We start from the raw sequence: 25,988 nt of genomic DNA, 5'->3' as shown, positions 1-25,988 counted from the left end.
TGGGGGATGCACTGACAGGGCAGGGGGTCTGGACCAGGCTTTGGGGCTCTTTTGGGGCACCACCCAGCCCTGTGCTCCTTCTGCCTTGGGAGCAGGCTTGCTGCTTTTGCCCCACTTCTTCACACCCTGGGGCTCTTTGCACCACAGAATAAATATCTTCTCTGTTGCCTGAGGAGTTGCTCAGCTGTGGAAAAGGCTGAAGATGCAGGGGTTCCTGTGGGAGTGGGAATTCCCCCCGATGGCTGCAGGTGCAGGGAGGTTCTGGGGGGCACCAAGAACAAGGTTTTTTCTCCCTCTCTCTTCATTTGCACATTTCCCTCCATTTCTCAGCGTGGGGTGGGTAATAAAAAATCCCTTTGCTTATGTTTTTAATGTGGTCCATTCTGACTTGTAAGCTGGTGTGGCTTTTTTGCAGGATGTAATTCAAGCCATTAAGGAAACAGCATTTGTTACATCAGAGTACCCTGTCATTCTTTCATTTGAAAATCACTGCAGGTGTGTAGTGCCTGTTGTTAATTTTTAAATGGTGTATTGTCTGAGAGAGATGATGTGGTTTAAAATACTGTGATATGATACTTGAAAACTGGGGGGATATGCAGGCATACTGAATGTCACTTAATATATATCATTAATACACTAATCAATCTTTATGTAGCTTAATAGTAGCAATATTTTTATCTGTGATAAAGCTGTGAAATGTATTTGGATGTTCCATTAGCTCTGTGAGATTCAGTTATTCTACCTTTTTGGTCTTGTTAAATTCATCTATGTCAAATTATAGACTTTTATTGACAGTATAATTACAGTAAAATAATACTTCTCAGTTGAAACAAAGTGGGCAGTATATAATTTGGGATGTCTCCATTACTTAGCATTATTCTTTTATGCTGAGTGATAGTGATTTCTTTTTTATATTTAAAAATTAACTGGCATAATCTTTTCCAGCAAATATCAACAGTACAAGATGTCAAAATACTGTGAAGATCTTTTTGGAGATCTCCTGTTGAAGCAGCCTCTAGAAACACATCCAGTATGTTATGTTGTGCCAGTCTCTCTATTTTTTGTATTAGTTTTATTTAAAAGAGATGACAAACCGAGGTCATATCACCTTTAGTGCTGTTCAGTGCCAGTCCTGTGCTTTCAGAAGTGACTAGTGGTTTTGGGTGGCTGTGCTTTTGGCACAAACTTGTCTTTATCTGATTTCTTTAATCTCTTCTGTACAGGGCTCTGGCAAGCAGCCTGGGGAAATCCCCCCTTGCTGTGGGGTGTGATATCAGCACCTACATAAAACACACCACGTGCATTAGCTCTGCAGGTCACTCTGAAATTGCCAGTCACTGGTTAAAAACAATTAATTCTAACAATTAATTATAAATGGCATGGTCTCAGCTGAGGAAACCTCTTCTTTCAGCTGCACAGTGCATGTTTGATGGCCCGGCTCGGGCCCTGCGGTCCATGACCCCACTGGTGCATTGAGAGTTAAATCAAGCACCAGGAGTTGGGGTGCACTGTGGCAGGAGGTGACAGCAGACACTCCTTCACGAGCACGTGGAGTGTTTCAGACTGAGCCCCTTGTACTCAGTGCTTGCTGCTCCTCCTGCACACCCTCCTTGCTCCTCGGCACAGGCTCTCAGCCGCCTCCCCGAGCCTGCAGAGGCTCTGGGGCACCACGGCAAGGAGAGCCCTGCCTTACCTGTCAGCAGGGGGGCTCCTGGCACTGGCACCCCTGGAGCTGTGCTTTTCCTGCCCGCTGCAGGGACAGCAGCACGCAGGGCTTGCTGCACGGCAGGGCTCTGACCTACCTCTGCAGAAGGAGAGCAGACTGCCCTAAAATCCACATCCCAAACAGGGACAGGGAGGCCAAACGGCTGTTGTTGTTATTACTGAGCATTTTCTTTGGATTGTTTTACAGCTTGAACAAGGTAAAGCCTTACCGTCTCCCAACGACCTCAGAAGAAAGATTCTCATAAAGAATAAAAGGCTGAAACCTGAAGTAGAAAAGAGTAAGTAACGTTTGTCAAATAGTGAATAAACAAAAGCCCAGATCACCACAAACAGACTTTGTCACCAAAGTTTCCAGATTGTTTGTACTTCAGTGTTGGAAGAATAGGAGTTATATGTAAATAACATTTGGTTTGCCCTTGTGTTTCATGTGAGTGCCAGTCTGGGCCTCAATATCAGCACGCTGCACAGGCACAGACAGCCCCAGAAATGTAATCCTGGGACTTTTATCAGACTGCTGCTTGAGCTGAAATATGAGGCAGATAGAATCTCTTGTCAACTCTGCTGACACTGGTCTGTTTGCATTGCTGTGTTCTTCCAGGATAAGCATGAAATGAAATGGAATTTCAAATTGCTCTTCTTGCTGGTGTTGCCAGCTGTGATATTTATCTCCTTTCAGTAACAATAATGTATTAGTTCCCAGTATGGCTGTAATGATAATCCCTGCTCCTTCTCCATTCAGAGATAAGCTCCCAGACCTTGCACTGGCTGCAGTCACACAGGGCTGTGCCCCTCCTGTCTGGCTCAGGTGCACATGGGAACACAGCTGGGAATCCAAGCACTCTGCCTCCATTTGCAGGGACCAAGCACTAAGAGGCAGCAGTCTGTTTGTCCTGTGAGGAAGTGATGTGCTTGCTCCAGAGACCTTGGGAGTCTGTGGAAACTTTGGGGGGATTTCTTCCCAGCAGGGGTGGTTGGACATTGGAATGGGCTGCCCAGGGAGGTGGGGGCCACTGTCCCTGGAGGAATTTAGGGGAGACTGGCTGTGACAGAGGTGGTGGTTCAGGCAGAGGCTGGATGCACTCTCAGAGGCCTCAGAGCCTGACTGATTCTGTGCTTCTGTGAAGTATTTCCCTTAACTTCAGTGAGCTCTGGACACAGCCCTCACTGACCACTTTTCAGATCTAACAGCAGCCTGGGTTTATTGGTGCTACTTACTGTGTGACATGTTATTACCAGCTGAGAAGTCAGAGAACTCATTAAACAGAATGCTCTGAGGAACAGGGAATCGTTTGTGATGGTTCTCTTGTATTTCTTGTGCTACAAACTGTTCATGTCACAACTAACTTCATTTCATTTTTCATGTTAACAGAACAGCTTGATGCTCTGAAGAAGATGATGGAGGCTGGGGAAACTGCTGCTCCTGTAAATATCCTGGAGGATGATAACGAGGAGGAGATAGAAAGCGGTGAGGGTTTGCTGGAGGAGGCTCTCAGACCCTGCCTGTGGCAGATCCCTGGGCTGGGTGCTCCTGACCCTGTGCCTGTGCTCAGCAGCAGCAGCTCTGGGCTCAGTGCAGGGCATCTGTCCAGACCTCAGCCTTGCCACCTCACCCCAGACAATTTTAACTTCCATTTACTGGTCAGAAGCTGTGGTAGAGCACCAGCCAAATCAGATTTTCATTCTGTCTGGGAGAGGGACACTAAGAAGTTGTGTTGTTTGCTTTGAAAGCACATACTGTCACTGTGTTTAACACTTGTGTCAGCATCAGAGGGGATTACTGCATTACACTTTATAAGGATAAAATGAGGGGTGGGAGGGTGGTTTCTTGCCTGTCCTCAGTGTAAATGTGCAGCTCTGAGCCAGTGATGTGGCCAGCAGAGAAAAAGACACGTATTTGGGGTGTGATCCACCCTGTCTGTTTTAAATGTGCACCTTCAGAAGATTAAATCACTCCCCAGCTGCCAGTGTCTGAACCCAGGGGCTGTGCCCTGTGTCACAGTGAATGTCCCAGCCTTAGCCTGCCACTTGCTCCTCTCATTTCTTTGACCCCTTTACTTTTTCACTTTGAGTACTGTAGGTTGTGATGGAAAATCACCTTAAAAGCAAATGAGAACAATTCCTTGTAGTGGGGACACACAAGGAGCTTAACAATGCACTGAAGAAGCCTGGCCACTGGCATCTTCTTAGATCTTTATTTGAAGAACTCTGTCATCTCTTCTTGTTATTTCCCAAGGCTACTGGCTTTTTTTTTTTTTTTTTACACCTAGGCAAAATACTGATTATTTCAAAAATACAACAAATAAAATTTCTCTTACTAACCATCTCAGGCCTTAGCTGTAATTTACTGCACTTGGAAACAGTTAACTAACTCTTAGAAATCTAATACCCTGGATTTTATCCCTGTTTTTAAAAAATGCCAAACCCAAACCTGTGAATGGAACTGTCATTTGTTTCATGCCTTGCAAAGAAAGCAGCTGCTGCTGTGGTTTTTGCACTGATCCTCTTTGTCTTCTGTGCAGCTGACCAGGAAGAGGAAGCTCATCCTGAGTACAAGTTTGGAAGTGACCTTACTGTAGATGATTACAGTCAAAAAGAAGCTGTTGCCATCAGTGTCAAAAAGGTGAGATTGCTTCTTTCATATGTGTTGTTATGCAAACTTTCCATGGAGGCTGTTGCAGAAGGCACTCTGCTTTGTGCAAACATCAGAGCACTTGTCACAAGATTCAAACCCGAGGTCTTCACCAGGTGCCCCTTACCTTCAGGTTCATGAGAACACAGAGCTTTGTAGCCAAAAATGCTGTCCCCTTGTTCAGGTAGGATAGTGGGATATGTACTCATTGAGGAAACAGAATCAGTGTGTAGGGAACAGGATACATGTGGAGGATTCCATCAGAAATCCTAATTGAAGGCAGCAAGCAGTTTCCTGCTGCAGCCTCTGGTGTTTCACTTTGCATCTCAGGTGCAGAATCCTAAGAGGAGGTGGAACATGAGCTTCCTTGCTCACACAGCAGTGTGTTTGCAGGGCTGCACTCTGTGTGTGCAGTGCAGGCTTTTCCTGCACCATGTTTCATGGTAACCCTTGGGGTGGGTTCTCTGCCACCCCCAGCAGCAAAGGCAAAACAGGACAATCATTCCCAGTTGCTGTGGGGTGTGGCAGGGGGCTCCATCAGGCACCAGCTGCACACAGGGAGAAGGTTCTCTTCATTCCACTCACGGCTGACCATTGCATTTATCAGCAACTTGAGTGTTAGTTGATGCTGATTAGACACAGGATGTTGGAACTCAGAGCTGCTCTGGAGGCATTAGTGCTGCTTGCTGCAGAGAGGAGCCCGCACGTGAGGGCTCAGGTGCCTTAGCAGGTTGTGTTCCTCTGCCACTCAAGTGTTCTGGCACTTCTTCCCTCCTCCTTGGTTGCCTTTGGATCTTTCTGCAGACAGCAGTGTGGGAGTGGAAAACAGCAGTGTGTGTGCAGCAGTGCCAGGGCCATCAGCCCTGCCTTCTGGGTGTCTCTTCAGCCATCAGCTTTGCTTCCTCAGGGCTTTTATGGATCCTCCCACTGAAGTATCACTTCACTTCTTTGCATTTCCTAAGTCACTGGTCCTTAACTGCCTGAATGTGTTGGGGTGTTTTGGTTGGATAGGGTTTTTTTGTTGTTGTTGTTAGTGTTTTGAGGATTTTTGTTTGTTTCCAGATTAGTTGCTCATCCTCAGCACATGTCCTTGGGAACTTCTCTGCTTCTTTGCTGATCAGTGACTTGATGTCTATTCTTCAGGAGTGCACATTCAGTGCCAAGACAATATTTATCTGAGATTCTCAGTACTGGTAGCTTTTAAATGAAGGCAGACACCAGACTGCTGCATTGCAAATGACATCTTGGGACAGGCCTTCTCCAATGTGGACATTTCAAGCACAGCTCACAGCACTCTTAACCCTCAGTTTTCAGAGCCTGGCAGTTTGCACATCCAGCTCAGATGATCTTTATTGTGGTATCTTTATCTGGGTGTGTTATTCTTTCATTCTTCTCTGAGGCTTCCTGTCCCCAGCATCTAGTGATAGCTCTGGTTTAGGTTTAACTGTCTGGCATCCTTCATCCTATTCCCATGGCTGAGTTTCAGATCTTGTGTACCCAAATTTGGAATGGACTACAAAGTTTTGAAAGTGTATGGAACAGATGATCCTTGTAGGAAGGTGGAAAAGGGTTTACTTTTTGCTGAATGTATTCGTTTTTTGAGGATTTTTTTTCTCCTTACTGTGAGTGTTTCCTATTGCTTTTTCTTTGGGTAATGTATATATATTTTTTTTCCCTCAGGCTGTTGAAGATTCTGAGCAAGAAAACAATAAAAAGGTGACACAGGATGTAATGTAGTTTATTTTATTGTTTTATATATAACATGCATATTACTTACCATGCATTCTCAGTGGATTAACAATTTTATGCTCAGTTTTCACCACACCTATTTTTGAAAGTGACTCTACCTCCTTTTGTCCTCTAGGGCCTCTTCTGCTGTGCTTTTATACTGGGGTCAGGGCTGTCAGAAAATCTGGGGGCAGGCAGGAGTGCATGACTTTGCCTGCTTAGAAGTATCTGATCTCATGCCCTGGGAAACCTGAGTGCTGCTGAGATGTATCATCCCTGCTTGGTTCTTGCCTCTGCCCTTACCCTGACTGCACTTTGTTTTCCTCTCTCTTTCTTCCTTTTGCTTTCCCTTGGGACTTCTGCATTTATCTTCTCCCAGGAATCCCTCCTGTAAGACTCTTCCCACCTCTTTCCACTCTCCTCCTCCTCTTCTCTCATTCGAGCTGCTCCTGTTCATAACCACACTTTGTTTCAGTCTGTGTTGTTTCCCAAGTGAGTTCTGCTTCTTTCCTTGAGGGGTGGGGAGGTGTAAATGACATGGAGATCAACTTTCCCCCTTGTCTTCTCTATCCCCTACAAGGCTGGAGTGCTGCTGTAACCATTCCTTTGTTTCTGCAGACTTCAGGAAACATTCCATCCTTGCCCCTTTCTTAACTCACAGCTTTAAAGCTGTGAACAGTGCAGAGTATAGCCCTACTCTAAAAATCAGGGGGAATAAGATAAAACCAATGGCTGGTACGTAGTCTTTGAGCCAAGTGTCACTGATGCAGTCACAGAGCTGTGCCTGCAGGGTGCCACTGCCAGGGCACTGAGGATCACAATCCCTTTGGCTCCCCTTTCCTGGGGCTCCTTTGGTGTGGATGGATCAAGACAGGTCAATATGATCAGCTGTTCTGAGCAGTCACCAGCAGGCACTTCAAAGAGCCCTGGGTGTTAGGAGATGGGTGCTCAGTTCTTCCTGAGTTAATGGCCTTTCAAAAGTTGACACTGAAAAGAACTGGTTTTATTGAGTAAATTTGGCCTGAATTTGACCTAAGCTCTCTTAGCAGCTATTGACCTAGCAACAACAAGAAAAAACCAACCAAAAACCCTGTTTTCTGCTAACACAGTGCTGTGCTGTGGGCATATCTTGGGATCAATCTGTGAAACCTCAACATGCACATTTCTGAAAAGCAGTTGGGTTGAGCCCTGATGAGCAGCATTACAACCTGGTGTCAGTTTGATTTCACGGGCTGCTGGAAGTTGAATTCAGTCCGACATGCACATACAACAGTGTGTACCTGGACTCATTCTGCTAGCTCAGGCATTCTGTGCAGTCACAAAATTGTGTTCCTTGTGACTGTAATCACCTCATAGCAAGGCATAAATGGTTCCAGTTCTCACGGGTTTCATTCTTTGGGGGGTGTCTGCACTGCCTGGCAGGCAGAGGTGCCATAATTCTGGTAAGTGCGTTCACTTTTCCTTTGCTCTCCCACCTCAGGGAGTAAATGAGCTGCAGTAGTGTGAACTGCATTTCCCAGAAAGGTAGAGCTTCCTCCTCCTGACTGTTTCCTGAGTCAGTGGTGAGGGAGAGCTTCTGCCAAACGCTGAGCTGCAGTCTGAATGTTTGAATACACTTTGGACTTCCCAGCAGAAGGGCACTGTCAGCCTACAGGCAGATCTTTTGGTAGGAGAGCCACCAAAAATGCATGTGTGGCAAAAACATGAGGAATTTGCGGAGATTGCTTAGCTTGACAGAGACTTTTTTTTTCTTTTTTTGTTTCGGTGAAAATAATGTGTTTCAAACTGGTTTAGGGAGAGACAAATGTTGGACAGGGAGAGCCAGCTAAGAAGTGCCTCCTGGTGTGGGTTTCTAGCAGATGAGGTACTTGTAGAAAAGTCCAAGTTCAGGTATAAATAAAGTGCACATTCTATAGGTGATGGATTCAGGTTTTTATCAGTTGAAGTGGATAAGAACAGGAACTTGGTACTGTGTCTCTTGTCAGTCTTGTGACATCTGTTGTCCAGTGAAGGCTGTGGTTCCTACGTTTTGGTTTGCTTCTGTTAATAGAGATTAGTAGTGGAACCCATTTGTGTTTTGGTGGTGAGGAACTTCTGCTGAGTGCCAAGTACACACAGTTTCTATCAGAAAATGCATATTAAATCACAGTTTTTGGAATTTATTTGACAAAGATGGATCATTATCTCCCAGCTGTTGGAATATTTATCTTTTATCCCAGTGTTATCCTACTAACTTCATGTAATATTTACCCACTGCTTAGGAGCTTTTCTGTCATCAGCCCTCTTGCATGCATCCTGTAACACTGAGAGTCTTATACCAGCAAGAAAATAAATTTTAACTTTTGGCACTAAACTTCCACTTTTCTTGTATTCATTTGCACTGTCTTTAACCTTCTGCAGATTTGGCTATAATTTTGTCCCACCTTTGAAAAAGCCAGCAGCAGTGTTTGCACACAGAAATGGTGATTGTTCTTTTTAATGTGTTTCCAGGGTTTAGTAACTGTGGAAGATGAACAAGCGTGGATGGCATCTTACAAATATGTAGGTGCCACAACCAATATACATCCATATTTATCAACAATGGTCAACTATGCTCAACCTGTAAAATTTCAAGGTTTCGATGTAGCAGAAGGTAACATAAAAGGTTGAATGAAATACAAGTATTTGCTTAACCTAGGTAGTTTTTTAATCTCTACGTTGCCTGAATTTAGAAATCAAGGCATAAGATTTTTATAGTTTAATGACCATCATCAGTATGTTTGTAGACCTGTTTCCTTGGATGTGAAGTTAGCATGTTATTCCATTAGTCATCCACATGGAGTCAGTAAATTACCGGGAGAATAGGAAGCTGTTGAGGTTGGTTCTATTCTTTGGGCCTTTCCAATTCTTTTGAAATGCTTTTTTTTAGTTCATCTCTCTCTGCAGTAAGGTGAGCACAGCTGTCACAGCGGGCAGCAGTGAGCTGATACTGCACACCAGACAATTTATCATGTTGGTTTGTCTTATCTACCACACAGTGCAGGCTCTGAATAACAATGTTGTCCTAAACAAAAAAGGAAAATATTGTTGATTTCCCAAGGAGAGAAACAGAGAAGCGAGTCAGAAGTACTATGAAATTTCTCATCGCTGTAATTTGATTCTATGAATTTTCTTATCACTGTAATTTGATTCTATGAGTAATAGATAATGGGGAAAGAGACCAAAAGCTGCTGTGTCCTGCTGTTATAGTGCATGATTTTGAGTTGTGATTCGTCATTACAGAAGTGTTTTAAAACGTCTTGTCTTTTCTTTCCAGAACGCAATATTCACCATAACATGTCCTCTTTCAACGAATCTGTTGGACTGGGCTACTTGAAGACTCATGCCATTGAGTTTGTGAAGTATCCTTTCACCTCTCATCCCCCTTCCCTACCAGTCCTAAAACAAACCAGCACACCTTTCTAGATTCAGTGCTGCATGTCTGCAGAGGGAAAGGGGGTATTCCTCCTACCTCGTGCAAGGAGAAATAGTGAGATTTGAATTAAGATTTGATAGTGAGATTTGAAGTGAGATTTGAAGACTCATGCCATTGAGTTTGAGAAGTATCCTTTGATAGTGAGATTTGAAGTGAGATTTGAAGACTCATGCCATTGAGTTTGTGAAGTATCCTTTCACCTCTCATCCCACTTTCCTACCAGTCCTAAAACAAGCCAGTGCCCCTTTCTAGATTTAGTGCTGCATGTCTGCAAAGGAGAACAGGAAGTACCTCAAGAAGGAGAAATAATGTGAATAACAGAAGAGGAGTGTTTTGATACTGAAATGCTGAAGGTAGCAGGACGTGGCTCTGCGTGTCTGTGACGCTTTTGTTTGATTTTCCTTGATGAATTCCCTAGTTACAACAAGAGACAGATGAGTCGGATATACCCGAAGGGAGGCCGCGTGGATTCCAGTAATTACATGCCTCAGATTTTCTGGAACGCTGGCTGCCAGATGGTCTCACTGAACTATCAGACCCCAGGTAGGCAGAGAGGACAGGGACCCTCACTCCTAAAGAATGGCTTGGGCAGTACTCTCAGACAGATGCCGTGGATTTGCTGCTGGCATTTCTGGAGGCAGCAGACATATGGCTGAATAATGCAGCGGGCTGGGATCACGGGGGCGTAAGACAAGGAGCAATAAAAACAGCCTTGCGCTGAAGGAAAATTCAGTCCTCTTTTATGGAGAAATAATGGAGTACTGCATCTTCCCACAGAAATGGTTTTTATTAATAAAAAGTGTTAATTACAGGGAAATCAGTGCTTTCACAAAACACAGCTCTGGCACAGTTGGGTGCCTGTCTGCACAGCAAAGATGGAGTGCACTGATTAAGATGGTAAAAAGTAATGACTGTGTGACAAATGCATTTGTAGACCAGTTGTTGTGAAGTGCTAGCAGTCATGTGCTCAGGTCTGAGATCCCAGCTGAGAGAATGATGCCAGGGAATGGAATTGCCTCTCCACAGGGTGGTCTGAGAGGAGATGTGCTGTTCCTGTTCAGTGAAGGTGTGAGTATAGCAGGGAGGCTTTCTGTCATTTTGATTGGGTTTTTTAATTCATCTAGGAATGTCTCCAGCGAGATATATAACAGACCCATTTCCCATTGCCTTTTCTGGCTGTGGCAGTGCTTTGTGCTCGTTCCCCCTCCCTGAACAGTGTCTTTGGTCCTGCAGACACTCCTCTTGGTCGTCCCCTGAGTTCTGTCCTGCAAAGCTGTGCCCAGGTTCACCAGCTGAGGAAGAGGAGAAGGGACACACTGGAATTTGCTGCTTGTAGAACACTCCAGTGGACATGCCAGGGAGGCTGGAGCAGAAATACAAGGCTCACTCTGCTCCCAGCACTGCCTCTGCCCCCTGCATGTCATTCCCAACCCCTTCCTATTCCACATTAACTGTAGTTCTTGTCTAAGTGGAAGTGAACAACTTGCCTGTGTTCCTCTTCTGTGATCCAGCTGTGCTGTCAAGATGAAGATGATTGAAGAAATAAATGTTACAGCTGCCCAGTAACTCCAGTAATAACTGGTAGGAGCATAGGGCAATGTTGTATTTTGTATATCAGAGCACCAACAGAACAGATCTTGTTCCCTTTGAAGGCACAGTCAGCTGGGCAAGAGAAATACCTGTTTTGTTGCTAAACCAGGAGATTTTGTTCTTGTGTAAGTAGAAAGCTGCAGGAAAACATTTCATTTTTTACAAAGTTCTGGAGAGGGTTGGATGAGAGGGAGGTTGTTGCATGTTCATATGTCTTCCCATACAAGTGCTGTAACAGTGCACTCACTAAAACTCACATGCTTTTAAACTAAGCAGTGCTGCTGTGATCTTTGAGGTTTCTTTCTGTGGTATTTTATTCAACTAAGTCCACAGAAAGCCAGTGGGACATGCACCTCACCTTCTTTGAGACAGCAGGCTGCAGACAGCTTCATCACAGGTGGCTGTCATTGTGTGGAATAATTCTTCAGGCATGTCTCCTCTGGTATTTTTCTGCTGAGGTTATTTGCACTGTTGAAGCTCCTGCATCCCTCTGTCATTCAAAGTGATCTGCAGAAATGTGGGCATCTGCACTGCAGATACCAAAAGTTAGATGATGGAAGTCCCATCCCAGGCACTTGACATGTTCACAGTTGTTACTTCCACAGTCAGGGAAAGACTTTTTCCTAAGCACAGCATGGACTTCATAATTCTTGGTAAAGCTGTTACTCCTGTGAAAAAATATGAAGTTTTCCTGTTGCTTCCTTTTAGTTCTTAGATGTGGGTTTTATATGCATTAAATTAAATTTTTATTTAAACTTATTATTCTGGAAAAACAGTTTTACTTTCTGATGTAGTTCATGATCTGCATTATCCAGCAGGAAAGTGAGTAAATTGTCTCTCTTGGCAGATTTAGCAATGCAGCTGAATCAAGGAAAATTTGAGTACAATGGATCGTGCGGGTGAGTGATATGATTTAAACTGTTGTCACTGTGCAGCAGAGTCCTTTACTAAGGTTTCAATAAGATTTTGTCACTGTTAATTATGTGTTACAAAAGGAAAATGGGATGCTAGGTGTAGGGTAGAAATCAGCAGAGTTCAGGGAGAATTATCCCCCAAAAGGAGGTATTCTGATGAATATGCCTTTAATTATGCCCAGTTTTTAAATGGGACCCAAGAGGCATTGTGTTCATATTATGAAGATCATGAATACTGTACACAGTTATTCAAATCCATCTCCACCTTCAGCTCTCAGCCTTTCTTTGAAGATGTGCCTCAGAATGGAGATTCATTGCACAGTTCACAGAATTGCCAAATTTACTTGGACAAGTGGAATCTGAATACATAGGGAACATATTTTTAATCTGTGCACTCTTAATTGGAGCACAGATTTCACAGAGAATCCTGAAGTATTTCATCTCAGTTCTTGCTCATGATTTTTGCATGCCAAAGGATGTCCAAGGCATGCTGATAGATTTTTCTCAAATGCTGAGCATAGGCCTTAACAGGATAGACTGATCATTAGGAGCAGGAGAAAAGGAGAAGTTCAATGAATCACAGGAAATGACAGTCCAGAAACACATCAGAATCTGCAGGCTCTTCCTGGGAAGGAGCTACTCTTTCTGCTGCAGAGCTTACTCAGAAAGCAAGTCTGGGTAGATGGAGCTTGGTAAAATTGCTCATTTGCAGAATGGGCACAGAGTGCTTGGCCATTCCGTGCCTTTATTGCAGCTGTGAGCACTCCAGAAGAGGCTCTTGGCTTTGACAAAGCTGCACTCTGGAATTTCAATCAAAACAACAAGAATAGAAGAAAACCAAAGCTTTCTTATGGCAGAGTTGGGTTCCTGTCTGGTTGGACCCACCAGCTTAGTAAGAGTATCTGCTTACTTTTGCCAAATCCTCTGAAGGACAGGCAAAATTATCAACTAAATTCCTGGCTTCTTACATCAGTGTTTTGATAATAACGTAGTGGTAACGCATGGTAATGTTTTGATATGCATTGTAAATGTGGTGGTGTTTCAGTCACAGAAGGGAAATGAAAAACTGAGCATTTCCTTCTGCCTGTACTCCTCTTTTCTCACATTTTCAGCTTTCATGCTGATCAAACAAGGTCATTTCAGCGTTTTTTATTGCAGCAGGCTGAAAACAGAGGCTAGGGCTCCTCTTTTCTCACATTTTCAGCTTTCATGCTGATCAAACAAGGTCATTTCAACATTTTTATTGCAGAAGGCTGAAAACAGATGCTAAGAATAGTTAGTTCCTTTCTGCCCCAACCTGCTTTAAATTAACAAAATATTAAGAAATCACTTTTCTAATGGAAAAAAAGGAGTAATATTACTTTTAAACAGAAGCAACATTATTTAAAAATGGGTGAAAACACTGACATTCTTTCCACTGGAATTTTCCTAGCATTTTTTAATCCCTGAATTCTGTCTAGGCCATTATCATACTGTGTACCAGTGATTCACGAGAGAGACTAAGGGTGGATAAAAATTCATCTTCCAGCAGTTTTGTCTGTCAGGGTTGCAGAATTAGCCAGAATTTCTAGTTGCACATTTTCTTCCCTCAGTGGAAGAGAATGTCTGTAATGTGCAGCCTTTCTGCAGTGATCAACTGCTGTTTCATTTTGGTGTCAGAATGCTTGGGTTTTGGTGCAGCAGAGCACAAATTGGCTCCATTGATATGTTGATGCAGTGTGAGGTCCTCAGGGAGGCGTTGTGAGTGTTATTGTGGTGGTACCTTTCGTGCTGCTATAATTAACAATCTGTCAGCACTGACATTATCAGTTGTTTCCCCCAAGGTTTCATAACCACAATGAAAAAACCAGCTTCAAGCTGAAATTTAGTGTATGAGTCTTGAACGGTAAGGAACTGCTTCATCTGGAAAAATGAAATTGAAAAATCCCTCTGTGCTTTACCAAAGTGTTAAAGAATTAAAACAAATGAGAGCATTGTGTTTTATTACGTGGTAACTCCCTGTATTTTTAAACTGTATTATTCAGTTGCTTTGAAATGTCCTTGATTATATATTATATTTATTTTTATCTTAAAATCCCGGATTGATTTCATCTCTCAGTAGCTGGTAATTCAAAATGAAAATCAGTGTTTGTCTGTGTTCCAGACAACCATGATACTTTCTGTTACTTCCTCACACTCGCAGCTGGAATGGGCCTGTATTTCACACTGCTGCAGGAGAGCTCATTGTTTAAAGGCAGAACATCCATTTCACATGCATTCAGTACAATTTTAATTTCCAATCAAGGATAATTTCCTCCTTTTTCCCCTTGCAATAAGGTACCTACTAAAGCCGGATTTCATGCGACGGCCAGACAGGACGTTTGACCCGTTCTCTGAAACTCCTGTAGATGGGGTCATTGCTGCAACGTGTTCTGTCCAGGTAAAACAGCAGCAGACAGCTGGCATCACACCCAAAAGCACATTTAGGATCCTCAGAGATAGGATAGATGCACTAAGTGTGCTTGGCCTGGGCAGATTTCAGCAAATTGGTTCTTTTTTTTTTTATTATTTTTTATATTGCTGGCTAAGATGCCTTTGTTTCCTTGATCTGAGTGGAGTATGATGGAATTGGAAATGATGTGTTACAAAAATTGTGGTGTTCTGACAGCCTTGGTGGTTTTTTCTGAAGTCCATGAGCCCACACAAGCAGATACAGCAGTGAAGTTCCTTCCCATGCACAGCATGAAACTGCACAGCATCACTTGTCCCCACGGGGCAGGGAGGAGTCTGGCCACACAGGGACAGGGTGTTTTCAACATGAAGGGGGAAAAATGGTTGCTGTGAGGCAGGCCCTTCCTTTGGAGTTATCTCTGAGTAACAAAGTCCATAAAACTCCTGCTGCAGTTCTACAGCATGGTCAGGTACCAGGTTCTGGGGGAGGCTGACAATTGTAAAACTGCTTGGTGAGCAAGAGGCCTCAGCTTTCACTTGGCACTTTCCATGGGCTGCATTTTAATTTACACCCTCACTGGCCACGCGTTCCTCATGCACTCCAGATGTTGGACTGAGCTCCATTTGCACCTCTAGAAGAATAAGAATAAGCATGTTTTATTAATATTGTTTTTCTTAAAAGGTAATCAAAGCACAGTCCCTCCAAGAAGGAAGTGGGATTAGTTAACTCCTAGGTCACGTATTTTGACAGTTGCCTTTCTTTTGTGACTAAAACTAGTATAAAATGCCATGCAAATTAAGGAGTTGGTTGGAGCAAAAGCCAGCAATGATACCCCTCAGCCACATAACTTTTCAGATCTGTTATCCAGAATGTTCCCCAGAAGGATGTTAGGTCATGGAAACAAAGGATTTGGAATGAGCTTAGGTCTGTGAAATCATGTGTCAGTTTTTTTCTTCCCTCCTTGATTGTAGGAGTAATGAAAACATTAGCTGTATTTTTAAGTAATAGATCGTCTTGGTGAAATAGAAATTTTCCCTATCACCTGCTGTGGCTAGATTAATCTTGACTTGGGGTGAAATGGCAACAAATCTTCCTGTCTCTAAAGATACCGAGGAATCGTGTGGGGTTTTGATTTTTTCACTTTTTAAGGATCCTGCACTTTCCAGACACGTAATATGGAGTCAGACTGACACATGACTAGCTTCAAACCTTCAGCTGAGTGAAAGAAAAGCAATAGTTTCCTTTCACCTCTTGTGCTCCAGGTGTATCACAGGGAAAAGTGCTTCTGAGCCGAGTGTTAGAAATTGTGGAATAGCAGTGCCAGCTCTGGTTGTTCCATTCAGTTTTCATACAGTGAATGCATCTGTGAGACCCTGCTGGTGGTGGCATTTCAGATGGAGAAAAGGTGTTTCCATAGCTGATCTCAGAAGCTTTTCCAAGGAGGTGCAGTTTGAATACACGTTTGCACACCAGGAGCTGCACCCTTCTGCCAGCTGCGAACCATTTCTCGGTGAGGAATGGCCACTTCCCGCGTCCCTCCTCCGCAGTGCCTCCCCTCTCCTCGCTGTGTTGCAGGTGATATCTGGGCAGTTCCTGTCAGACAAGAAGATTGGCACCTACGTGGAGGTGGACATGTACGGGCTGCCCACGGACACCATCCGCAAGGAGTTCCGCACGCGCATGGTGATGAACAACGGCCTCAACCCCGTGTACAACGAGGAGTCCTTTGTCTTCAGGAAGGTAGGACGGGCGCCTGTGCAGAGCACAGCCTGGGCTTTGCTGTGCCCTGAGCCAGCCCTCCCTGCTTCAGCCCTCCTGCTCCTTGGAAAGGGTTTGTAGGGCCCCTCTTACTGCTGGAGACAATGGCAAGCTGAAGCCAGCTTCCAAGAGGCTGCTTGCTTTTGGTTTGTTTTGGTTCTCTTTTCTTTTTGCTTTTGCTTTGCTTTTATTTTCCTAACGGATAACCTCTGTAGCTATCACATGATTTTTTTTTGTTGTTTTTGTTTCCATTTGGCTTTTTCCTCCCCTTTGCTTCCTCCTCCCACTTGGAGGTAGCCACCTCCTCTGTGACCATGCCTGTGTTCAAGGTATGCAGTCTGCTCAGAATGAGCCCCGCTGGTGGACACCATCATTCCCTGGAGATTTCTTCTTCCCTGCCCTGGCAGTGGCTGCTATCTTGCACTGTTCCTTCAGCCCAGAGGGCAGGTGAGATGCTGCATCCAAAGCTAAGGTCAATGTCATTACATGGAAAAGTTGGAAGGGTGCTGTGGTCCTCAGGCGTGTTGCCAGCTCCCTCCTTCAGTAGTCCATGTGCATCATGTACCTTCTTCTTTATTTTTTTTTTCCAATACTGAAAGGAAAAACAACCCTTTTTTTCTTGGCATGGGGGATTTAAAGAGAGAGACCATTTGTCCGTGTTCAGTTTTTATCTCTCAGTCTTTATATATATATGATACACATATATATATACATTTATTTTATTTTTCTTCTGTTGCCTGGAGTTTCATCCAGACTACGTGTGTTACAGTGCTGTCTTGGATAACATCTGTTTTGCTTACACCTGTTTTGTTGTCATGCAGAATTGTTGCTCTTCTATTCCAAAGTTCAGACTTCTAGTCCAAATTTCAGACTTTTTGCCGAGTGGTGATAACTCTTCACACTTGGGTATGTTACACACTTAATCTGCTTTCCTAACAGCACAGCCAGTTTTCAAGAGAAATTTAGTTGATGCAGGAGTTTCTTCTGAGCTCACATTCTGGAAGGAATGTGACTTCAGGTGCTTTTCTGTGTGTGTGAGGAGCACAGGGAAGGTGCTTATGTACAAGCCATTTGGCTGCCCATGGCTTGCTGGCCACATGACCAGCATCTGCTGCTGATGGTTTCTTACATCAAAAGGGCCAGAAGCTCCAGTGCAGCCTGTGTTGGGACATGGGTGCAGAGGCTGAGGCCAGTGTTTCTCATTACTGCTCTCCAGTGAGCAATCCCACTGTCACACGCTCTCTTGAACTCGTAGGTCAGCCAAGAGATTCTTTTTCTTCACCTCAGGCCCTTGTCATAGCTTAGCAATGTAGTCAGCATCCACTGGAGATGAAGCAGGCAGGTGGCAGGAACACAGCAGGAAGGATTCCTCCAGCTGGAGATGCTGAAGGCACGGGGTGCACAGTGCTAGAACATCCTGAGAGGGTGGGACTGATGCTGAAGGCACGGGGTGCACAGTGCTAGAACATCCTGAGAGGGTGGGAGTGCCTGGCAGGATACCACAGAACTAATTCATGCAGAGGGAGCAATAAACTCAGTCCCCACTTGTGCTCCCCAGCAAATCTGTGTCAGAGACCATCATGTAATGAAAGATGTGCTGATCTGTGACCTGTAGGGGAGAGATCTTACCTGCCCTGCTTGGGCTGCAGTGTTCTCCTCAGGCTGAAGCTTAACCCTACACAGTTGTTCTCAGCTACTGTGTTTGATTGTTCTCCTGTCATGTTTTCTCATTTTTATTTTAATTAAAATGAAGTTCCAGTCATTCTGACCTGGGTTCTGTGTTGTCCCTCTGTTGTGTGAGGGGAGGAGGGAGCAGGTGCTGGTGGTGGCCTGTGCTGGGGGTGCTGAGCTGTAGTTGAGTGGAGCAGGATATCCATGAGCTGCTCACTTGGGTTCAGAGACCAAAAGCAGCCTTTATTTTGTGCCCCCAAGACTGAGAAGGGGGGTGGCAGGGGCAAGGTCTGAGGGAGAAGGCAAACCCAGCTTTCTGAGCTCTTCCCTTGTGTCCCTCAGGAGCTGGTGAGGAGCACCAGGCAGGGAAGGAGTGGGAGATCTTTGCCGGTGTGTGGTTGGGCTGGGCTGGCAGGGGAGCTGCACCTCTGCTGGTCTGCCTCCTCCTCTCTGCTGCATGCACAGAGGCAGCACCTCTGCTGCAGGGAGGCCAGGGGTCTCTGCTCCTGTCCTGCTCAGCCCAGCTGGGGCTGGCAGGGGCAGGAGGCTGCAGCACCCCTGCTCCTGTGCATGCCCGGAGCGTGTCCCGAGTGCAGCACAGCCTTGCAGCAGCTCAGACATCCCCAGCAGCCTGTGCTTGCACTCTCCTTGCCCTTTTGGATGCATCCCAAATCCCATCTCTCTGCCATAATTCCTCCTGATCCAGCACTACCTGCCCTTTGATTGCTGCTGTATCTGTCGTTTCCCGTGCAGTATTTACCTGCCTTCTTATCGCTGCCACCAGTTGCAGTAATGAAAAATAAACACGCAGAATGTTTACCTGGTGTAACTGAGCTGCAGGATTTACAAAACCCGAAGCGGACCCGTTATTTAGGGTGAAAGAAGCTTTTCTAGGAAAGAAGGAATTTTGCAAGCTGGGGTTTGCAGGGAATGCCCTGATCCTGCAGCGCTGGTGGTTTCTGGCACCGAGTTCACGCGCGGGAGGCGGGGAGGGAGCTGCTGTGTCAGTGCCATTACATGCCTGTGTTTTGTGGCTTTCCAGGTCATCCTGCCTGACCTTGCTGTGCTGAGAATAGCAGTGTATGATGACAATAACAAGCTGATTGGTCAGAGGATCCTGCCTCTGGATGGGCTGCAGGCAGGATACAGACACATCTCCCTGCGGAACGAGGGCAACAAACCCCTTTCTCTTCCAACGGTTTTCTGCAACATTGTCCTCAAAACTTACGTGCCTGATGGGTTTGGAGGTGAGAGCAGCCTTTGTCTCGGTGTGCTGTGGCTCTGAGTCTTGGTGTGCAAGTCCTGAAGTGCTCCAGGGTCGCTGTGCCAGCCAGGAGCACACGTGCAGTGCTGGAGGAGGGGAAGATTCAGGATTTGTGACTTCCTGTAACTCCTTGGAATCTCTGGATATGGAGCGAAGGAATCTGCTTTTTACCCAGTGCCTGCCTCTCTTGATGATAAAAGCATTAGTGTACTAAAATGAGCAAATAATTTGGAAAATAAGCTACTACTGCTAAGCTCCATTTCATTTTCTCTGTTGACAATTTAGAGTCTTTTATTACATCTTGTCTGACATAAATATCTGTAAAGTTAGGATGTACTTTATCTGTATTGATTGGCCTATAAGTATAAAAAAAATACATGCAGAAACATAGTTTCTTTCAAACAAAACCAGTTCTATATTCTTGGGAAAGTTGGTGTATTTTTGTAAAAGGTTAATGAAGTTTTTCAGCATCCAGGACCTCTCTCATTTTTCTCTCCTGATTTTACATGTCTTTAGTGTGGTTTAATTGTTTTTGGATTCTCAGGAAAGTTATTTTCACGTGAGCATTTCCAAGATCAGGTTGGCAGAGCTGTGGTCACTTACACCGAGCAGTGGCAAATTGCCACGTGTGTGTGGGAACAAAGAGCTGAGAATAATCATTACACCTCTAAAACCTGTGTAATGCTTGAGTTCCCCCTGCCAGAAAGGGCTTCTGCACCCCAGATGAAACTTGCTTGTGCACTGGACAATACATGAGCCATTTAAAACTGTGAAGTAGGAATTGCACAGAATGCGAGTGCTGTGACTCTGCAGCAATTACCTCGGGGGTTACTGATGAAAGGTATTGATCAAACCCGTGTTTTTCTCCTCACAAAACCTATTTCAAACCTGCTGCCATGCAAAGAATGGCTGCACTTCTCTGAGTGTCGTTTCCACAGTAGAAACTGGAGGAAGGGAAGGTTGACCTAACCTGCCTTTGAGTCTGGTGCTTATCTAGGCTTTAAAAAATTGACAGTCTGAGAGGCTGCACTTCTCTGAGTGTCGTTTCCACAGTAGAAACTGGAGGAAGGGGAAGGTTGACCTAACCTGCCTTCGAGTCTGGTGCTTATCCAGGCTTTAAAAAAATTGACAGTCTGAGACTTCAGTAACAACATTTCATGGAAAAAAGGGGTTGCAGGAGCATTTGTGTTGTTCACATGTGAAATCCTGGTTTCTGGCAAGTCAGCTGGAGATGTGCCAGGGCCTTGGAGCAGCACCATGCCATGATGCAGCACGTGTCATCCCAGTATTTAACTGCAGGGACTTTGTCTCGAGAGAAATGTGAGCTTCTGCCTAAACTTGAGTGCTCAAGGGTAATTGACCCATCAGTCTCAGAGACATGTTTAAGTGTCCTTTAATTCCTACCTGAACTGAAGCTTTTGGCAGCAAGTGACTCAGTTGAAATATTTGCTCAGCTAAGGACGTGCTTCTGATTTGGGATTGATGTTCTGTGGCACCAGACTTAGTTCCTAAGAATAGAATTTAAACTTAGCACTGAGTTCTGTGTGGCTTGAGCTGCTGAGTGTGCTGCACCCACAAGGAGAAAATATTTGTTTAATTCCTATTTTAAACTGCATTCTGCACTTGCAGAAGTGAAAGACTTGTTTTCCAAAATTTCAACACCAGTTTAGAATTTACAAATTGTGTGCTGCACTGTCAGCAGTGCTGTGGGTGGTTTATTTGATAGAGGTGGGAAAACATTTCTACCCCTAAGTCACAGTGTTGGTACAGTAAAATGCTGCTGGAACAGGGCTGGTGGTTGTAGTTTACTGCCAGCAGTGGAAAAGCTGCCTCCATACGAGCAGGAGCTAAATGAGCTCCATTCTGGTTCTCCTCTCCCTTCCCAGGCTGGATGTGCCTCGTGGGTTTTCCTCCTTGGTACAGAGCAGCAGCATGGTGAACACCTGGGCAATAACTTCTGACACTCAGGTGGAATCATCATTATTCTGCTGGCACGTGGTTTTTAATTACTTCTCATCTGCAGTGAGCTTCTCATTGCTTTGTGAGCTGTCATTAGGATCTCCATGGTTGTTTTAGCAAACCTGTAGGAAGGTAGAGCTCGAGTCAGTAGCTGCCTACTTTCTTTTTTCTTTCTTTTTTGTTCTTTTAACCTGTATGAGTAAGATTTAAAAATGTGCCCTGAATAATAACTAGAATGGGTGATGCATTGCAGGCTTTAAAATATGTGGTTTCCTTTTTTTTATTTCATAGCTTTGCAATTTCCCGTGGTTTATTTGCATCAGCCCCTCTGTTCCCAACAAAACCACAGTAATGTCACAAACTGCTGCAAACGAAGCAGCATTCTCCACATTTCTGTTCTAGAACTCTGTGAGTCAGGTTGGTGCCTCTGCAATGCCCTCTCCCAGTGATTCCCAGTCCTGTGTTTAAGTGCAGCTCTCCCCGCAGTGCTGCTCCCCACGGCCAGCTCAGCTCCCTGCGGAGAGGGGGGCACAGAAAAGCAGAGGCAGGGCTGAGCCAGCTCCCCCAGCAGTGCTGGGCCTTGGGAAGTGCTGGTGTGGCTCCTGGCACAGCCCACGGAGGTGCTGCTCTGCTCTCCCAAACAGTGGGGCATCGTCACCTGCAGCTCCTGAGCACCAGCTTCCATTTCCAGGCGGAACCGAAACGTCTCCGGCGCGGTGCTGGCAGGGTAGCCCTGGGTTTGTGCTGGAGAGAGTGTGCCAAGGACTAAAGGACATCCTTAATGAGTTAGGGAGAGGAGAAACACTCCATGCTCAAGAGGAGAAACACTCCATGCTCAGCCACAAGCCATTGCCATGGCTAAAAATAAATCCTAGATGGCTTTTGTCCGTGTGAAATAAGGTTCAGGAGACGTCCGTGGGTCACAGCAGGTACTGGAGATGGCCTGTTCCTGGACATCTCACTGATAATGCTGAGTGTTTAGTACAGCTTTTGTGGGAATGGGAGGCCTGTCTGAGCTGTGGCCTCAGAGGAATGTTCCACAGAACAGCTCAGGTTGGGAGGGAGATGATAGAGCCCAGCCCCTACTTTGAACAAGATGTTTCTTGCCAAACCTCTTGATGGGTTGGATATTTTCACTTTGTTTTTTGACTGTTGGAGTTAAGCAAGGAAGAGATTGTTTGATATGCAGGTAAAAGATTCCTGGGACTCTGTCATGCTGTGAAGCTGTGCTTGCATGTTTGTCACTGCCCTGGAAAACAGATTCAGTGGTGTGTGTAGTACCCAGGCTGTGGTACACTGGTGGTTCTGTGTCATGTGCAAGATTCAGGTGCTGGTCATGCCTGGAAAAGCCATTTCACAGCCTGTCATGTCCCAGACATGGACTATCACCGAGGCTGCTGAGAACAGATTTACCTGAGAACAGCTTGCTTGAATCCATCTTTAATCCACTGCTCTGCAGCTGGAAATAGAATGGCACTTTGTGCAGTGCCTGCAGTGCCCTGCAGCCCCCTGAGCAGGGGACAGAGCTGTGCTGTGTGGCTCAGGAGGGACATCCTGCTCTCCCATCCTGCACTCAGGAACTGCGAGGAGGTCAGAGCAGTCTGACAGAGTCACTGGGTTTTCCTGAAGGGATCTGGGTTAAAAGCACACCTTGGTGCAGTAAGAACTGTTCCATGTTCCAGGAGCTGTGGAAATAAGCACTTCCAGTCCTGCCAAATTCACTGCAGAAAGCTGGACTCCTGTGGCAAGCCATGGCTCACAATAACAGGGATAGAATAAAGCTTTTGTAAAATCCTCATTTCCAGATGCCTCCAAAGCTCACAAAAAGTTGATTTTTTTTTTTCCCCTTACAGATATTGTGGATGCTTTATCAGATCCAAAGAAATTTTTGTCTATCACAGAAAAAAGAGCAGACCAAATGAGAGCTATGGGCATTGAAACTGTAAGTAGAATCAGTGACAAACACACCCCACTTCTGCCCATGCTGTGTTCTTTATTTAAAGTGAGCTGGTCCTTCTCCAATCAATGCACCTTATCACTTCTCATTTTCAAATATAAGCTTCTTTGTCTGGCTTATGTCATTTACTGAAATACTGACTGGCTTTTCACGGATCACATTAATACATCCTTTAGGAGAAGAGACTTTAATAAATGGGGATCAAGTTTGTGACTTGATCACAACACGTGATCAAGTATTTTAGTAAGTAGCTATTTGGAATAGGCTGCAAATGCTTTACTGTGGTGTTGTTTGAAAATGTGTTGCAATTTCATTATGTTTGAAGTCAGCCATTCAGAAATTTCCCCAGCTTTTTACCCACAGGCCAAAAACCAATCACTGTACTCTGATGTTTCTTGCAGAGCGACATAGCTGATGTCCCAAATGACACTTCCAAGAACGACAGGAAAGGAAAAGCCAATAATCCCAAAGCCAGTGTCACTCCTCAGAGCAGCTCGGAGCTCCGGCCCAGCACCACGGCGGGCTTCGGCTCCGGCCAGGACGCCAAGAAAGGTACCCCAGATCCCTCCCTCTGCTCTGCAGCGTTCCCAGGGCCACACAGCAAGGCCCCTTGGCAGCTTCCATTCTGGAATTACGGTCATGGCCAGCACCTGGCCTCGGGGAGTTGTCTCTGGCTAATTGCACGTGGGTTTGGGGTGTTGCTGAGGTGGCTGCGTGAAGGTAGAGCAGCTTTATTTCACAAAGTGACCTCTGCGTGTGGCTGTACGCCTCTGGGTTTTTTATTTTATGTGCATATTACACACATAACCTGCAAGGCTCTGGGAGCAGTTTGCTAGTGAGGATTCCTGGAGGAGTGCCAATAGCAGTGACTATTAACTAGCACAGTCCACAGAAACTCTTCTGCTTTTTTTCTCCCCTCGCAAATCCCTTGGCAGGGTTGCAGATTTAGGTAATTAAAGGTATTTAGAATTCACTGGATTCTGTAGAGATTTCCCAACAATTAGAAATGTTTTCACAGTGTGGTTTTACTCTGAATAGTGATTATGGAAATGGCATGTTTATTGTAAAAAAAAAAAAAAAAACAACTGAATTGTGCTCATTTATAAGTGAATAAGTATTTTTTCCCAACTCTTCACCATTCACTCTACAAAGCCATTTTTTACAGTCAAATGGGATTATTTGTTTCTCCCACATCATCACAGGTAATGAAGATTAAGCGAGAAAGCAAATTTGTACAGCTGAATGAAAGACAATAAATATTTCTGTTAGTAGGCCACAGGAATCAGGATGTGGTTCCCTCACTCCTGCAGCTTGCCCAGAGGTGTTGCCAGGAGGGAGGAGGAGCACGGGGGGCTCTTCTCTCAAATTCCAGCACACGTGGCTGGGTGCACTCTTGGGAAGGGATCTCCAGGGAACCCAAGTGCCTTTTCTCTGGAGTCACTCTTGGCAGTGGGTGAAGCCTCAGGCTGTCTCTGGCACCTGAACTCTTTCAGAAGTTCTTGCCTGGTGTGACCCTGGGTCACTTCGTGCAGCGAGGTGTTTTCATGTCATGTTTCATGACAAGGTGCACAAGTGTTAGCTTCAGTGTGCATTAGTCAGGCATGAAGTTTGCTGGGGTTGACAGCAGAGTCCTGCTGGCCATGGAGCCAGCCCTGGACTGCTAAGGAAATGTTCTGTGTAGTGGTTCTGTGCAGTAAATGCTTTAAAATAAAATCCTGAGCAAGCCTGTTTAGAAACCCAGCAGCCTGATGCAGGCACGAGGTCTCATCCTGACTGCAATTTTCATCCCTATTCTTGCATGTTAAAATAGAGCTGCTCATTTCTATATCCCCTGTAATGATCCTTATTTCGTGTTTCTTATCTCTGTGATTTACTAGCATATGAATAATTCTAGCACTGTTAAAATACACAGCTCATCTTGCTGTTAGAAATTACTTGAGCAGCAAAATGAGGAGGGCTTTCAGAGGCACAAGAATGTGGGGTTTGTTTGGCCTCAGATTTTCAGTAAGAGTCAAATCACTTGTCTTTTTGAAAACTTCAGCCTCTACCTGTGCCTACATCTGCTCCTGTCTCATTTACTAGACTAATGTTGATGCCATATACTTGAGCAGAGTCTTATGCTCCTAAGAAAAGAAAAACTTCATATTCCCTAAAGAGATTGCCTACCTCTCCTCCCCTCCCCTCTTTTTGTTAGCTTTTACAGTGGCTGAGCATTTTCCAGTTAAATTCACCTTAAAAAGCAGAAAGTCCTTTTGAAGGCAAGGGAAACCTTACAGTCCATAGGCATCATTAAGAGCAGTTAACTAAATATGTTTGCAGTGTATTAATACACAGGCCAACATTTATTTCTGTGTGAAACCTCAGGAATGCCTGAAAATTACAACTCCCATGGCATTGTACTGACATTTTTAGTAACACTTACATGTGGGGTGTGCTTAGTAGTTTTTAAAAAGCCCTTAATATGTCACAAAGCATTTGTTAAAGTATAAACATTAAATGAGATCAGGTTTTGTTTGCATTGCAGTTAAAGTGACCAAAACATTTTCATTCATCTACGTAGTACTGTTAGTCTTGTGTGTTGAAATCTCATTAGAATTTTCACTTCTTTTGGTTTTCTGTTTCTCCTTCATTTTTTAACTCTCCTTTAGTCTTGGAGCACACTTCTGCTCCTTTTCCCATAGCCTGGGGGTATTAAGCAAAATGCAAATTTTATTTTTGTTACCACACAAGCTGCAAGTTAATTTTCCCTCCTGTGTTTTAACCTGAGGAGAAGCACACCTGGCCCCAGTTTTGTAGTCATGTGGAGCCCTACCCAAGAAACCTCCCCACTGCAAGAAGTGGTGCCAGAGCAATCTCCAGCTAGGACCAAAGTTCTGAAGGTGTTTTAGTATTCATAAATGGTTTGCTG

The 25,988-nt window shown here is 44.8% G+C and overlaps 1 protein-coding gene across 3 annotated transcripts in view; it reads left to right on the top strand.

The window, feature by feature from the left end:
- Positions 1 to 25,988, top strand: part of PLCB4 (phospholipase C beta 4) — a 186,483-nt gene that overhangs the window by 130,779 nt on the left and 29,716 nt on the right. For 2 of the 3 annotated variants that reach the window (XM_041417199.1, XM_041417198.1), the window contains exons 15-29: positions 416 to 495; positions 946 to 1,030; positions 1,913 to 2,003; positions 3,095 to 3,190; positions 4,245 to 4,345; positions 6,035 to 6,070; positions 8,573 to 8,714; positions 9,378 to 9,462; positions 9,955 to 10,079; positions 11,974 to 12,025; positions 14,357 to 14,459; positions 16,047 to 16,211; positions 18,943 to 19,147; positions 22,977 to 23,065; positions 23,482 to 23,632. In XM_041417199.1, coding sequence (XP_041273133.1) covers positions 416 to 495; positions 946 to 1,030; positions 1,913 to 2,003; positions 3,095 to 3,190; positions 4,245 to 4,345; positions 6,035 to 6,070; positions 8,573 to 8,714; positions 9,378 to 9,462; positions 9,955 to 10,079; positions 11,974 to 12,025; positions 14,357 to 14,459; positions 16,047 to 16,211; positions 18,943 to 19,147; positions 22,977 to 23,065; positions 23,482 to 23,632 — 1,606 coding nt within the window. The remainder of the gene's footprint in view (positions 1 to 415; positions 496 to 945; positions 1,031 to 1,912; positions 2,004 to 3,094; positions 3,191 to 4,244; positions 4,346 to 6,034; positions 6,071 to 8,572; positions 8,715 to 9,377; positions 9,463 to 9,954; positions 10,080 to 11,973; positions 12,026 to 14,356; positions 14,460 to 16,046; positions 16,212 to 18,942; positions 19,148 to 22,976; positions 23,066 to 23,481; positions 23,633 to 25,988) is intronic. The other variant, XM_041417200.1, reaches the window with a different exon arrangement.

The sequence above is a fragment of the Onychostruthus taczanowskii genome, unplaced genomic scaffold (genome assembly GCF_017590055.1).
Source record: "Onychostruthus taczanowskii isolate IOZ18803 unplaced genomic scaffold, ASM1759005v1 scaffold55, whole genome shotgun sequence".
Classification (NCBI taxonomy): Eukaryota; Metazoa; Chordata; class Aves; order Passeriformes; family Passeridae; genus Onychostruthus; species Onychostruthus taczanowskii.
Note: the sequence above shows the minus strand (reverse complement) of the source record. Positions and strands in the feature narration are given on the sequence as shown.